This window comes from Hippocampus bargibanti, linkage group LG07 (assembly GCF_051943395.1).
Source record: "Hippocampus bargibanti isolate YZ-2025 linkage group LG07, ASM5194339v1, whole genome shotgun sequence".
Lineage (NCBI taxonomy): Eukaryota > Metazoa > Chordata > Actinopteri > Syngnathiformes > Syngnathidae > Hippocampus > Hippocampus bargibanti.
This window is the reverse complement of record NC_142740.1, coordinates 5,894,755-5,907,380: the sequence shown is the minus strand read 5'-3', so window position 1 is coordinate 5,907,380 and position 12,626 is coordinate 5,894,755. Positions and strand designations below refer to the sequence as shown.

Below are 12,626 nucleotides of genomic sequence, written 5' to 3'. Positions count from 1 at the left end.
ACGCGTCAAGAGTAAGTCATAGACGGATGTAATCTGGTATTTTTTTTTTCAAAATAAAACATAGTTCAGACTCAAATAATAAATAAAACTGAAATTATGTAAAAATATGTATTCTTTCTGCACGGACCGGTACCAAATGACCCACGGACCGGTACCGGTTCGCGGCCCGGGGGTTGGGGACCTCTGCTTTAAAGGACAACCGACACCTCCGGACAAGTTGCGTCCATAATTTGTAAAATGAGTTCTAATGAGCGCGTTTGACAGAAGATTTGTCATGATCCGGTTGGCGACCAACGGGTGGCGCTGTCGTCCCCGCCTGCACCTGCACAGGTGCTGGTCGTCCCGATCTGTGGCGGACTGCCACGTTCGGATTGGCGACCAACGGGTAGCGACGTCAGCCCTGCCTGCAGCCTCGCAGGTGCTGGTCGTTTCAATCAGTGACACTTAAAAGGACTCCCGGCACGACCATCCGGTGTCGGGTCATTGTTTGTTGCATGCTTTGTCTGCAATTGCATGCATTGTATGCTTTGCATGTGTTTGTTTAACCTTGGCGGACTTTTACACTTGGTTTTCTTTTGATACTTTTTTCTGTTCAGATCATTTTGATGTTTTAGATTTTGTTCCTGCTGACTTTATTTTAATACAATTGATCAAAAACAACCTCCTGCTCCGTCCTGCCTGCTTTTTGGGATCCACATCTGCCATCACCACCTTGCAAAACGTGACAAGATTCCACCGCATAACGCTATATTTTACATTTTAAGACTCGCGCTGAATATTCAGGAAGTCTTGTTTTCGAGTTGATGACGATGCCCTAAGCGACGTCACGGCGGGAACGCCCCTGACCGAGAAGGCGACACACAATGCATTTTCGGTACTTTTTTTCATCTGAAAATAACGTGTTGATCTCGAAAGTAGAAGGAAAACGACATAAATAACGTCATGGTGAATCTTGTATGTCGCAGCCAATCACGGTAACATGCATAAAGAAGGTGTAAGTTGACACAAATTGCCAGCGGAAAATCAGCCCATTTCCAACGGAGCCGAGCAGTCAAACACCAGCGAGGCGAACGAGGAAGCTAACCAGAGTTAGCGATTCGGCGCTTGGATAGCGGAGGTTTGATGCATGTTTACTCATTTAGTCACAATGCATGCTAACTGTGAGCTCACCTGGTGAAAGAGAGCAATCGCCATATTAGTGGAACAAACCGATTGGACAACCATCCACTTCCCACCGTGTCATTTTTGACTCTGGAGCGCTGTCGGAGTTTTCTCTCTCATCTCAAAATCTGATGTTTGTGTGCTTGTTGGAAGTGTGGCGGTCTCCTTTGTGTGTGTGCGTAAAACCCACCCCTCTGTCGTCTACCACGGATTTTAACCAATCACAGGCGGCTTTCCGGCTCTGATACGCGGCTTCATATATTGGAGGAAATGCATCTTGGGCGCCATCTTGTGCATTTTATTGGCGCTACATCAGAGTCCAAATCTTCACCGGTTTCGTCGCTTGCAGACGGCTGGAATAAACACGGAAGGACTTCTTTCATCGATTGCAAACATTTATGCTTTCCTCTTCAGAACTATTTGGATCATATTCATAACTGGATGAGTAACAACAAATCATCTCCGAATCTGAACTCTCTGAAGACATTGTTTTGATTCTGGAGGATGGCACTTTGTGACCCAAAGTGACGTCACGAATAAGGGGGCGGGACTTTCTGAATCTCCACAGTTTCGAGATCATTTGGGGCAATTTTGTTACACTTGAAGTCATTTTTATTGCTGTTTTGCATTTGACCAAAAATATCAGCCTGCGTGTTTTGGCTATTTTAGATGCTATGAAACGTTTTTCTGATGTCAGTTAGGAAACAAAAAAACGGTGTCGGTTGTCCTTTCATAGTCCTTCTGATTCTGTGTGTGTGTGTGTGCCTCAAACACCAAGTCCTCATTAAATGGCAAACACGTGAATGAGTGTATATTGTCCTGTGTGCATCAAACACCAAGTCCCCACCGTGTTGTAGAAACGTGAATGAGAAAGCCTTTAATAGTCCTTCTAATTCTCCCAAAAGTTCTCATGATGTGTGTTTGATCTTGACTTTAAAAGTTTGAGTGTGAAGAAATATTAGCCTGTATCGAGAGCACCGAAGCGGATCTCAACCACTCTTACAAAGCTGGGAAATTGATTTGGATTATTTGATGTCGGACGCACGGCTCATTCAGGTCTAATCTTAGCCTTCCGATCCATCGACCACCCCCCGACGCAATGTCGATGGATTTGGACTCTTGTTCGGCAGTCGTTTTCCAATAGGAAGGCGGGATCAGTCCTCCGTGGAAACAAGAGAATAGTAACTAGAAAATCAAAGTTTGATGTCCTTTGAAACACGGCTTGTTTGGTCAATTGTTGCCTCGCCGCCATTGTTTACGTATTCATTGTCCAACTTGCGATACAATCAATCAACTGGATGAAAGGGGGCGGGGCTGCATTCATGCTTCCCTATTTGAATGTAGCACAGTGATACCTCGTCTTACGAACTTAATTGCTTCAAAGATGGAGTGTGTCAGGCGAAAAGTGTGTATCCCAAGAATAAATTTCCCATAGAAAACCATTAAAATGTGAATAATCCGTTCCCAGGACCCCATAAAACATAATTTTCTACTCTTTATTTTTCTTAAAACTACACAAAATATACCTTATTTCATGTATAATAAATGTGCTATGACATTATAATGAAAGAAATAAACTGTACTGTATAATAAAGTGGTTTTATTGACCTTTGTGATGGTCGTTGATGGCTTGATGGAATGGAGTTGCCGCTTTCATCAGCATTAAACACTTGATTTGTCACGGTTTGCAGGGTGGTGATGGCGGTTGTGAATCCCAAAATAAGCAGGCAGGAGTGAGCAGCAGGTTGTATTTGAGAAACTGTATTAAAATAAAGTCAGCTGGAACAAAATCCAAAACATCAGAATCATATGAACAGAAAAATACAAAGTATCAAAGAAAAACCAAGAGTAAAAGTGTGCCAAGATGAAAAAAACACATGCACAACATACAATGCAATGAATGCAATGCAATACAATGACCCGAAACCGAATGGTCGTGCCGGGAGTCCTTTTGACTGCCACTGATTGGAACGACAACACCAGGCAGGCAGGCCGACAGCGCTATATGCGATAATTTTACCTAGTTCCTCATCAATTGTGTTCTTTTAAACTGGGTTGATATCTTTTTGCAAGTGTACGGATGGCTTGTGCGGGTTATTTGTGGAGCCTGATTAATGGGATATTTTAACCTTGCAGTCTACACTCTGCCTTTGAACTATCAAAGTTGAAATGTGTCCAAATTTTCTATCAATTTTCTCACTCTCTGTTGTCTGCCTGTCTCTTTAATGTGCTCCCACTGCTGCATTCTTGACCAATCACGTGGCTTTAACCGAAGACTGGGGGCGGGGAATAGAGGACAAAAAAAGTGGGCTGCCATTTTCTTGTTAGGAGAACGGGCTCGTTCGCGAACGACACATCACTCATTGTGGCGCTCCGTGTGTATCCCGAAAAATTGTTCGTATGCCAAGATAAAAATTCCATAAATTTAACGTTCGTAAACCGAACACTTCGTAAGCCAAGGGATTTGTAAAATCGAGGTATTACTGTACACGGATGTCAGTCATTTTTTACCGCAGGCCCCTCCTAATACTACATAAAGAGCACACAACTTTGTTTTTCTACTTCTTTCTTTCCTTTCCTCTTCCTTTCATAACTTTAGTTGTATTAAGTTCATCCTGTCTACTTGATATCTAATTTAAAACAGATTCTTTTCTTCCAGACAGTGTATTGTAGGCGTTTACTTCCGCCTTCGTCAGATTGTCACGGATGTTGTTGTGACGCGCCTTTTTTGAAAAAAACTTTCAGAACTTTGCTGCTGTGGGACTTCCGGGTAGAGTGAACGCTGGCGTGAAGGGCTGCCGCTGCTCACAAGCACAAAAAAAATCTAGTGACTGTAAAGTGTCCTTGAGAGATTAGAAAGGCGCTTTGAAATTACATGTATTATTATTATTATTATTATTATTATTATTATTATTATTATTACTATTATTATTATTATATGATGATGATTATTATTATTATTATTATTATTATTATTATTAACGATAATGCCGCCCGAGCGAGAGTTTCTGATGCACTCGCTACTTGAGATGGGATATTTTTGCCATCAATAATAATAATAATAATAATAATAATAATAATCGATTTAATGACTAAGCGCCTTTCACAACTCTCAAGGTCACTTTACAGTCACTGGATCAGTTTTTCTTTGGGTGAGCAGCAGCAGCCACACACGCCAGCGTACACTCAACTCAAATAGATAGAAAGCTAGCCAGCTAGCTAATAGAAAACCAGCTAGCTAGCTAATAGATAACGAGCTAGATAGCAAGCTAGCAAGTCAGATAGCCAATAGACAACAAGTAGTTAGACAGCTGGGTAGCCGACTAGATAGCCAGCCAGATAGCAAATAGATAGCTAGCTAGGTATCCAGCTAGATAGCTAATAGATAGTGAGCAATCAAGAGCATTTTGAACATGCAGGTTGTCACGTTTGTCCTTTTAGAGTCTAGCTATCCAACTAGCTACGTAGTTAGCTATTTATTTGCTATCTATTAGTTACCCAGCTATCTACCTAGCTATCAATTTGATATCTATTAGCTATCCAGCTATCTACCTAGCTAGCTATATATTTGCTATATATTAGATATCCAGCCATTTACCTAGCTAGCTATTTGCTATCTATTAGCTATCCAGCTATCTACCTAGCTTGCTAGCTATTTTCTATCTATTAGCTATCCAGTAGCTATCTATTTGCTATCTATTAGCTATCCAGCCATCTACCTGGCTATCCAGCTATCTACCTAGCTACAAAACTAGCTAGCTATCTATTAGCTATCTAGCTGACTATCTAGCTATCTATTAGCTCTATAGCGATCGAGCTACCTATCTATTTGCTATGTCCTTGAGAGTTTTGAATGGTGCTATAAATACAATGTGTTATTATTATTATTATTATTATTATTATTATTATTATTATTATTATTGCGCGTGTGGCTGCCGCTGCTCACCCGCAGAAAAACGTATCCTGTGGCTGCGAAGTGACCTTGAGGGTTTTGAAAGGCGCTGTAAAGTCAATGTATCATCATCATCATTTTCTAATCATCAAAGTGACGAATGTCCAGAGGTCTCGTTCTTTAGTTCACCTCCGATGAACCGAATGTGTTTCTCCTCGCAGGGATGTTGCAAGCGGGTACACCTTGAACGGGAACTTCGCACCGCCACACCGAGAGTCCGATGCGCTGAGCGGTCGAACACCCTCGTTATTACCAGTAAGTGAAAAATTGACCTTACGCACCCTTAGAAAAAAAAATCCAAAACAAACGCGGTGTTCCAACAGCATTAAAAGCTTTCAATTCATCGGGCGGCCATTTTATTGTTTGTTGGTGTGCATGTGTGCGATAAGGCCTACATGAGAGCGCAGCAACTGATATACACGATGCCGCCGTTGCTCTCACATATTTCATTTTAACACCCCCATCGTCGGGGCAAAACAGGCTTAAAGTGCTTGCCAAAGTTTGATTTGGAAAAAATATTTGATGTCATATAAGACAAGACTTATAAAAAGTTATAAGGCATCGGTGTCCAAGTCAAGGCCCGGGGGCTAAATCTGGCCCACCGCATCATTTTATTCGGCCCGTGAAAGCTAATCAAACTTGTGAAATTCCATGCTCATCTATCCAGCTAGCTAGTGATCGAACCAGCTAGCAAACTAGCTAGCGATTGAACCAGCTCTCTAACTCTTTAGCTAGCTGGCTAATCCCTTACATCACAGGGGTCCAAGTTAAGGCCCGGGGGCTAAATCTGGCCCGCCGCATCATTTTATTTGGTCCGTGAAAGGTAATCAAACTTGTGAAATTCCATGCTCATCTATCAAGCTAGCTAATGAGCGAGTTAGTTAGCGCCCATTCTATTTAGCTATCTGGCTAATTCCTGACATCACAGGTGTCAAAGCCAGAGGGCCAAATGTGGTCCGCCACAACATTTTATTCAGCCGATGAAAGCAAATCACACTTGTGAAATTCCATGCTCATCTATCAAGCTAGATAGCGACCAAGGTATATAGCGCTCATTCTATTCAGCTAGCTGGCTAATTGCTGACATTAAGATGTCCAAGTCAAAGCCCGGGGGCCAAATGTGGCCCGCTACATCATTTTATTCGGCCCGTCAAAGCAAATCAGGCATGTAAAGTGCCATACTAAACAATCAAACTAGCTAGTTCTTAAGCTCTTCAGCTAGCAGTTGTCCAAGTCAATGACCGGGGGCCAAATGTGGTCCGGCGCATCATCTTATTCGGCCCGCGAAAGCAAATCAAAATTGTGAAATTCCATGCTCATATATCAAGCTAGCTATCTAGCGATTGAGCTAGTGGGCGATCGAGCTAGCAGGCCAGTGAGCGGGCTTGAAATTTGGGTTGGGACTTTAGGAAGCACCATGAAAAAAGTTTTCATTTCTTTCACGGGCCAAATAAAATGATGTATCGGGCCAGATTTGGCCCCGGTCCTTGACTTGGACACCTGTAATGTAAATGATTAGCTAGCTAGATGAAGAGTTTAAGAGCTAGCTATTTCGTTTGCTAGCTAGTTTGATCGCTCACTAGCTCGCTCGCTGGCTAGTTCGATGGCTAGCTAACTCAATTGCTCGCTAGCTCGATCGCTAGATAGCTCGGTAGATGAGCATGGAATTTCCCAAGTTTGATTTGCTTTTGCAGGCCGAATAAAATGATGTGTTTGGCCAGATTTAGCCCCCGGTCCTTGACTTGGACACCTGAGATGTAAGGGATTAGCCAGCTATCTGAAGAGTTAGAGAGCTAGCTTGTTCGATCACTAGCTACTTCACCAGCTGCTTCGATCGCTAGCTAGCTTGATAGATGAGCATGGAATTTCTCAAGTTTTATTTGCTTTCGTAAGCCGAATAAAAAAATGTAGCGTACCAGAGATAGCCCCTGGGCCTTGACTTGGACACCTGTGATGTAAGGTATTAGCCAGCTATCTGAAGAGTTAGAGAGCTAGCTTGTTCGATCACTAGCTAGCTCACTAACTCGCTCATTGGCTAGTTCAATCGCTAGCAAGCTTGATCTCTAGCTAGCTCGATAGATAAGCATGAAATTTCCCAAGTTGGATTTTCTTTTGCGGGCCGAATAAAAATAATGTGACGGGCCACATTTGGCCCCCAGGCCTTGACTTTCACACCTGTCATGTAAACAACTGCTCTATTTCATTTTTTTTCATTCGAAGGCGCGAAGTATTTGTACGAGTGCCTTAATTCACGCAAAGTTCTCCAGGAAACAGTCACCATCGCTAAAGTGAATTAGCAACATGTGATTTGTGATTTGACGAGCAAATAATTCACGAGTAATGTTTGCTTTTATTTTCCCGTCTCGCCTCACAGCAAAATATTAGCGCCTGACATCTCAAAGCCGAGCTGGAGGACCTGAAACGCCCAAAACGCATTTCGTTGGTAATTGATGTTGTTCCCGAAAACGAGTCTCCGGGGTTCGGCTGATTAGGTTTGTTTGGGTTTTTTTAGGGGGTTGTAGCAGCTGCTGCTGTATTGTTTCTTTCTTTGTATCCATTGTTGCTGTAAAGCAGGGGTCGTGAACATAGAGATAGATAGAAAGTTAGCTAATAGCTAGCTAGACAGCCAATTAGATAGATAATAGCGAGCGAGATAGATAGCCACCGAGCCAGCTAAATAGCGAATAGATAGTAAATAAAGTGATAGGTAGGTAGCCAGCCAGATAGCCAGCTAGCCAGATAGCCAGCTAGCCAGCTAGATAACCAGATACACTGTAGATAAATAGCTGAATAAAAAGAAGTGAAGAAATAGACAGAAAGCTAGCTAGATCACTAATACATAGCTCGAACTAGAGCTATTAAATAGCCCTCCAGAGCTAATAGATTGATAGTCAGCTATAGCTAGAGCTAATATATAGCTAATAGATAGTTAGAACTAGAGCTAATAGATAGCCCTCTAAAGCTAATATATAGTCAGCTAGAGCAAGAGCTAATAGATAGCTAATGCATAGCTAGCTAAAGCTAGAGCTAATAGACAGCTTATAGCTAGCTAGCACTAGAGCGAATAGATAGCCATCTAGGGCTAATAGATAGTCAGCTAAAGCTAGAGCTAATATATAGCTAATAGATAGTTAGAACTAGAGCTAATAGATAGCCCTCTAAAGCTAATAGATAGTCAGCTACAGCAAAAGCTAATAGATAGCTAATGCATAGCTAGCTAAAGCTAGAGCTAATAAACAACTAATAGCTAGCTAGCACTAAAGCTAATAGATAGCCATATAGGGCTAATAGATAGTCAGCTAAAGCTAGAGCTAATATATAGCTAATAGCTAGCTAGCTAGAGTTAGAGCTAATAGAGAGCTAATAGCTACCTAGCACTAGAGCTAATAGATAGCCATCTAGAGCTAATGGATAGTCAGCTAGAGCTAGGGCTAATGGATAGCTAGCTAGAGCTAATAGATAGCCATCTAGAGCTAACAGATAGTCAGCAGAGCTAGAGCCAACAATAGATAGCTAATAGATAGTTAGCTAGAGCTAAATGATGCTAATAGATGGCTAGCTACAGCTTCATCCAACCGGAATGACACTTTCTCTCATTGTGTGATCCCATCAAGCCTAATTGCTTTTGGGTGCGGCGTGGCGGCTTTCAGATGTTAGCTTAGCTTCGCTTGCGCTTTTTGTGCGTCAACTCGTTTCATTTCAAGTGCTGATGATTGACAGTCACTCGCGTTTACCGCCCGCGCGACATCAAACACCAGTCGAGTTGGCCCGCTCTTGTTAAATATTGAACACTATCTATAATTAAACTGATATGAATATGGAAAAGTCATTACATTTTTTTTTCTCCTAACGCACCCCCCCAACCCCCCGCCCCCATTTCCTGATTTGCTCAATGCAAATGCGGCGGATATATGTTTATGCATGTGGCCGCATTAATTGTCGCCCGGATTTGTGCACCGCTATGTCGTTGTCGCTTCACTTTGTAAATCTCTCTGTGGTTGTTATGATCTACCCGTATTTTGCAGTGTATAAGGCGCACCCCAATAATTTGTGTATTTTCAAACTTTTTCCATATAAAGTTAACAATCCGACTTAACGACTGACTTCCGTTCCGACTAAACGGTTGTAAGTCAAAATAGGTCGTAAGTCAAAATCCATTCAAAATGTTGAATATAGACTCAGAGGCTAAATGACTCGTGGAATTCTAATTTTTAAAATTGGGTCTGGAGGTTGTGGTCGTAAGTACGGTTGGTTGTAAGTCGAGCAGGTCGTACGTCGCATGTTACCTGTATAAGGTAATGAATGAAAATGAATGAAATGAATGAAAAACATTTTCCTAACATAATATATACATATTTTATTTTCGTGTGTATAAAGTGCACTGGAGCATAATGCGCAGCCCAAAAGGAATGTGTGAATGTGTATTTTCCAACTTTTTCCATATATAAGGCGCACCGGAGTATAAGGCGCACCTTCAATGAGTGAAAAAAGTTTTCCAAATATAATATATAAATATTGTATTTTCAGGTGTATAAGGTGCACTGGAGTATATCAGGTGCACCCCCAATGAATTGTGTATTTTCAAACTTTTCCCAGATAAAAGGCGCACATTCAATGAATGAAAAACATTTTCCAAATGTAATATATATAACTACCATATTTTCCGGTGTATCAGGCGCACCGGAGTATAAGGCGCACCCCCAAGGAATGGTGTATTTTCAAACTTTTTCCATATATAAGGCGCATTGGACTATAAGGCGCACCTACAATGATTGAAAAACGTTGTCCGAATATAATATATATAACTATCATATTTTCCCATGTATAAGGCGCTTGTACCGGAGTATAAGGCGCACCCCCAATGAATGGTGCGTATTCAAACTTGTTTTCCATATACAAGGTGTACTGGAGTATAAGGCGCACCCTCAATGAATGAAAAACATTTTTGAAAAAGGATATAGAACTACCATGTTTACGGTTTAGAGGTGCACCGGAGTATAAGGCGCACCCCCAATGAATGGTGTATTTTCAAACTTTTTCCATATATAAGGCGCACCTTTAATGAATTTTTCCAAATGTAATCTACAAATACCGTTTTTTTTTCCGGTGTATAAGGTACACCGGAGTAGAAGGCGCACCACAAGGAATGTTGTATTTTCAAACATTTTCCATACACAATGCGCACCGGACTATAAGGCGCACCTTCAATGAATGAAAAAAAGTTTAGCAAATAAAATATAGAAATATATAAAAGTTTCAAAATATACTTCACACCACACAATAAGGCGCTACCTACATTAGGATTTGCTTATACTGTACATCAGAAAATACATAATTTTAAACATGCAGTGTTTTTTTCTCAAATTTCAAGGCCTGTGATCAATAAGATAGACTTTTATTTTCAAACACTGTTGTCCATGTATTGACTTATTTACGTATTTATTTTATTTTGTGTTACCCACCCACCTCGCCTTCAAAATAAAAGCCAAGCAGATGAATCCTCTTTTAATGCATTTGACGTGTAGCAAAAGAACATGGAGAAGCAGTGCCAATAAAGCAATCGGTGACACTGAAGTTCAAGGAAAAGAAGCGCAGAGATCGATATTGATCCATACACCAAACGACGACCCTATAAAGATGGCGACCGACCCGACCCGGATCAATATGTCTTTCAATTAACACATCGATCAGCCAATGTTGCCTTTAATGGAATTCGTCCCTTTTACTTTACAGTTCAGCATCACCATATTATAAAATCAGCAGTCAAAAACGATTAGAAATAATAATAATAATAATAATAATAATAATAATAATAATAATAATAATAATAATAATCCATTTCATTTCTAAGCGCCTTTCAAAACTCTCAAGGTCACTTTACAGTCAAAAGTTTTTCTATGGGTGAGCAGCGGCAGCCACACGCGCCTGCGTTCACTCAACCCGGAATAACTCAAATTGATAGCTTGCTAGCTAATAGATACCAAGCTAGTTAGCTAATAGATATCCAAATAGCTGGATAGATAGCTAATAGATAGCCAGCTAATAGGTAACTCATCAATAGTAAGCTAGTTAGCTAATAGATAGTGAATAGATAGCTAATAGATAGCCAGATAGCTGTATAGGTAGCTAATAGATAGCTAATAGATAGCCAGCTAATAGATAGCTCATCAATAGTAAGCTAGATAGCTAATAGACAGTAATCTAGCTAGCTAATAGATAGCTAATAGATAGCCAGCTAATAGATAGTAAGATAGTAAGCTAGTTAGCTAATATATAGCTAATATATAGCCAGATAGCTGGATAAATAGCTAATAGATAGCCAGCTAATATATAGCTAATAGATAGTAAGCTAGTTAGCTAATAGATAGTGAGCTAGCCAGCAAATAGATAGTTAATAGATGGCCAGCTAATAGATAGCTAATAGATCGTAAGCTAGTCAGCTTATTGATAGCTAATAGATAGATAAATAGCTAATAGATAGCTAATAGATAGCCAGCCAATATATAGCTAATCAATAGTAAGCTAGCTAGCTAATAGATAGCTAATATATAGCCAGTTAATAGATAGCTAATATGTAGTAGGCTAGTTGGCTAATAGATAGCTAAAAGATAGACAGCCAATATATAGCTAATCGATAGTAAGCTAGCTAGCTAATAGATAGTAAGCTCGCTAGCTAATAGATAGCTAATATATAGCCAGTTAATAGATAGCTAATAGATAGTAAGCTAGTTGGCTAATAGATAGCCAGATAGCTGGTGACAGCAAAGATCTGCTCGGAAAAGTTTTTTTTTTTCCAGTTTCTAATCGGAGCTCCTCAGTGCTGATATTGATCTGGTTGCAGATCCTTTTGTTCCCTGAAGTAATAAAGAAGCCTATTGATTTATTGGTGGGCGACACGCACCTTTAGCCTCCGACTCGTCTGTTTTGTTTACGCTAACTGAACACCTTGAGACCTTGAAAAAAAATAGCTTTGGTAGATTCTGCTATGTGTACATTCACTTGACGTGTGTCATAAAAAAAACATATACCGCAGTTTACGAACGCATTAGCTCACAAACTTTTCGCCTTACGAACATTAAATTTGCGAGAATATAATCTTGGCATACAAAGTTGTTTTCGGCGGACGAAACAAACCACACAGCGCCACGGTAGCTGGCGGACCAATTTTCTTTGAGTGCAGATGTGGTTTGTTATGGAGTGGAGTACTTTTGCTATTATGGGCCCGAAAAAGACCCCGTCACAGGCTCGTGTTAAGCCGAAGAGGACACAAAAGAAAATGACGATTGAGCAGAAGAAGATCATCGAAAAACACCAATGAGGTGTGCGTTTGTGTGATTTAGCATCCCAGTAGCAGTGCGCTAAGTTGCTACGTGTGGCTAAGGGTGTTTCTGTGTTGTCTAAGCAACATTCTCAGGCAATAGAAGAGGTTGAAAAACTTCTATTGATTTGGATGAACGAAAAACAGCTAGCAGGGGACGGTGTGAGTGAGGGTATTATCACCCAGGAAGTATGG

General features: G+C 40.8%; 1 protein-coding gene across 9 annotated transcripts in view; it reads left to right on the top strand.

Annotated features, from left to right (window-relative positions):
* The window catches only part of LOC148895280 (protein CFDP2-like), a 251,007-nt gene that overhangs the window by 160,091 nt on the left and 78,290 nt on the right, over positions 1-12,626 (top strand). For 4 of the 9 annotated variants that reach the window (XR_016115635.1, XR_016115636.1, XM_089001660.1 and 1 more), the window contains 2 exons: positions 5,275-5,368; positions 7,488-11,234. Coding sequence is in view for 2 of the 9 variants with exons in the window: in XM_089001667.1 (XP_088857793.1) it covers positions 5,275-5,368 (94 nt within the window). In the remaining 7 variants the exon portion in view is untranslated. Of the gene's footprint in view, positions 1-5,274; positions 5,369-7,487; positions 11,235-12,626 lie in introns of those variants that run through there. The other 5 variants (XM_089001667.1, XM_089001665.1, XM_089001664.1 and 2 more) reach the window with 2 other exon arrangements.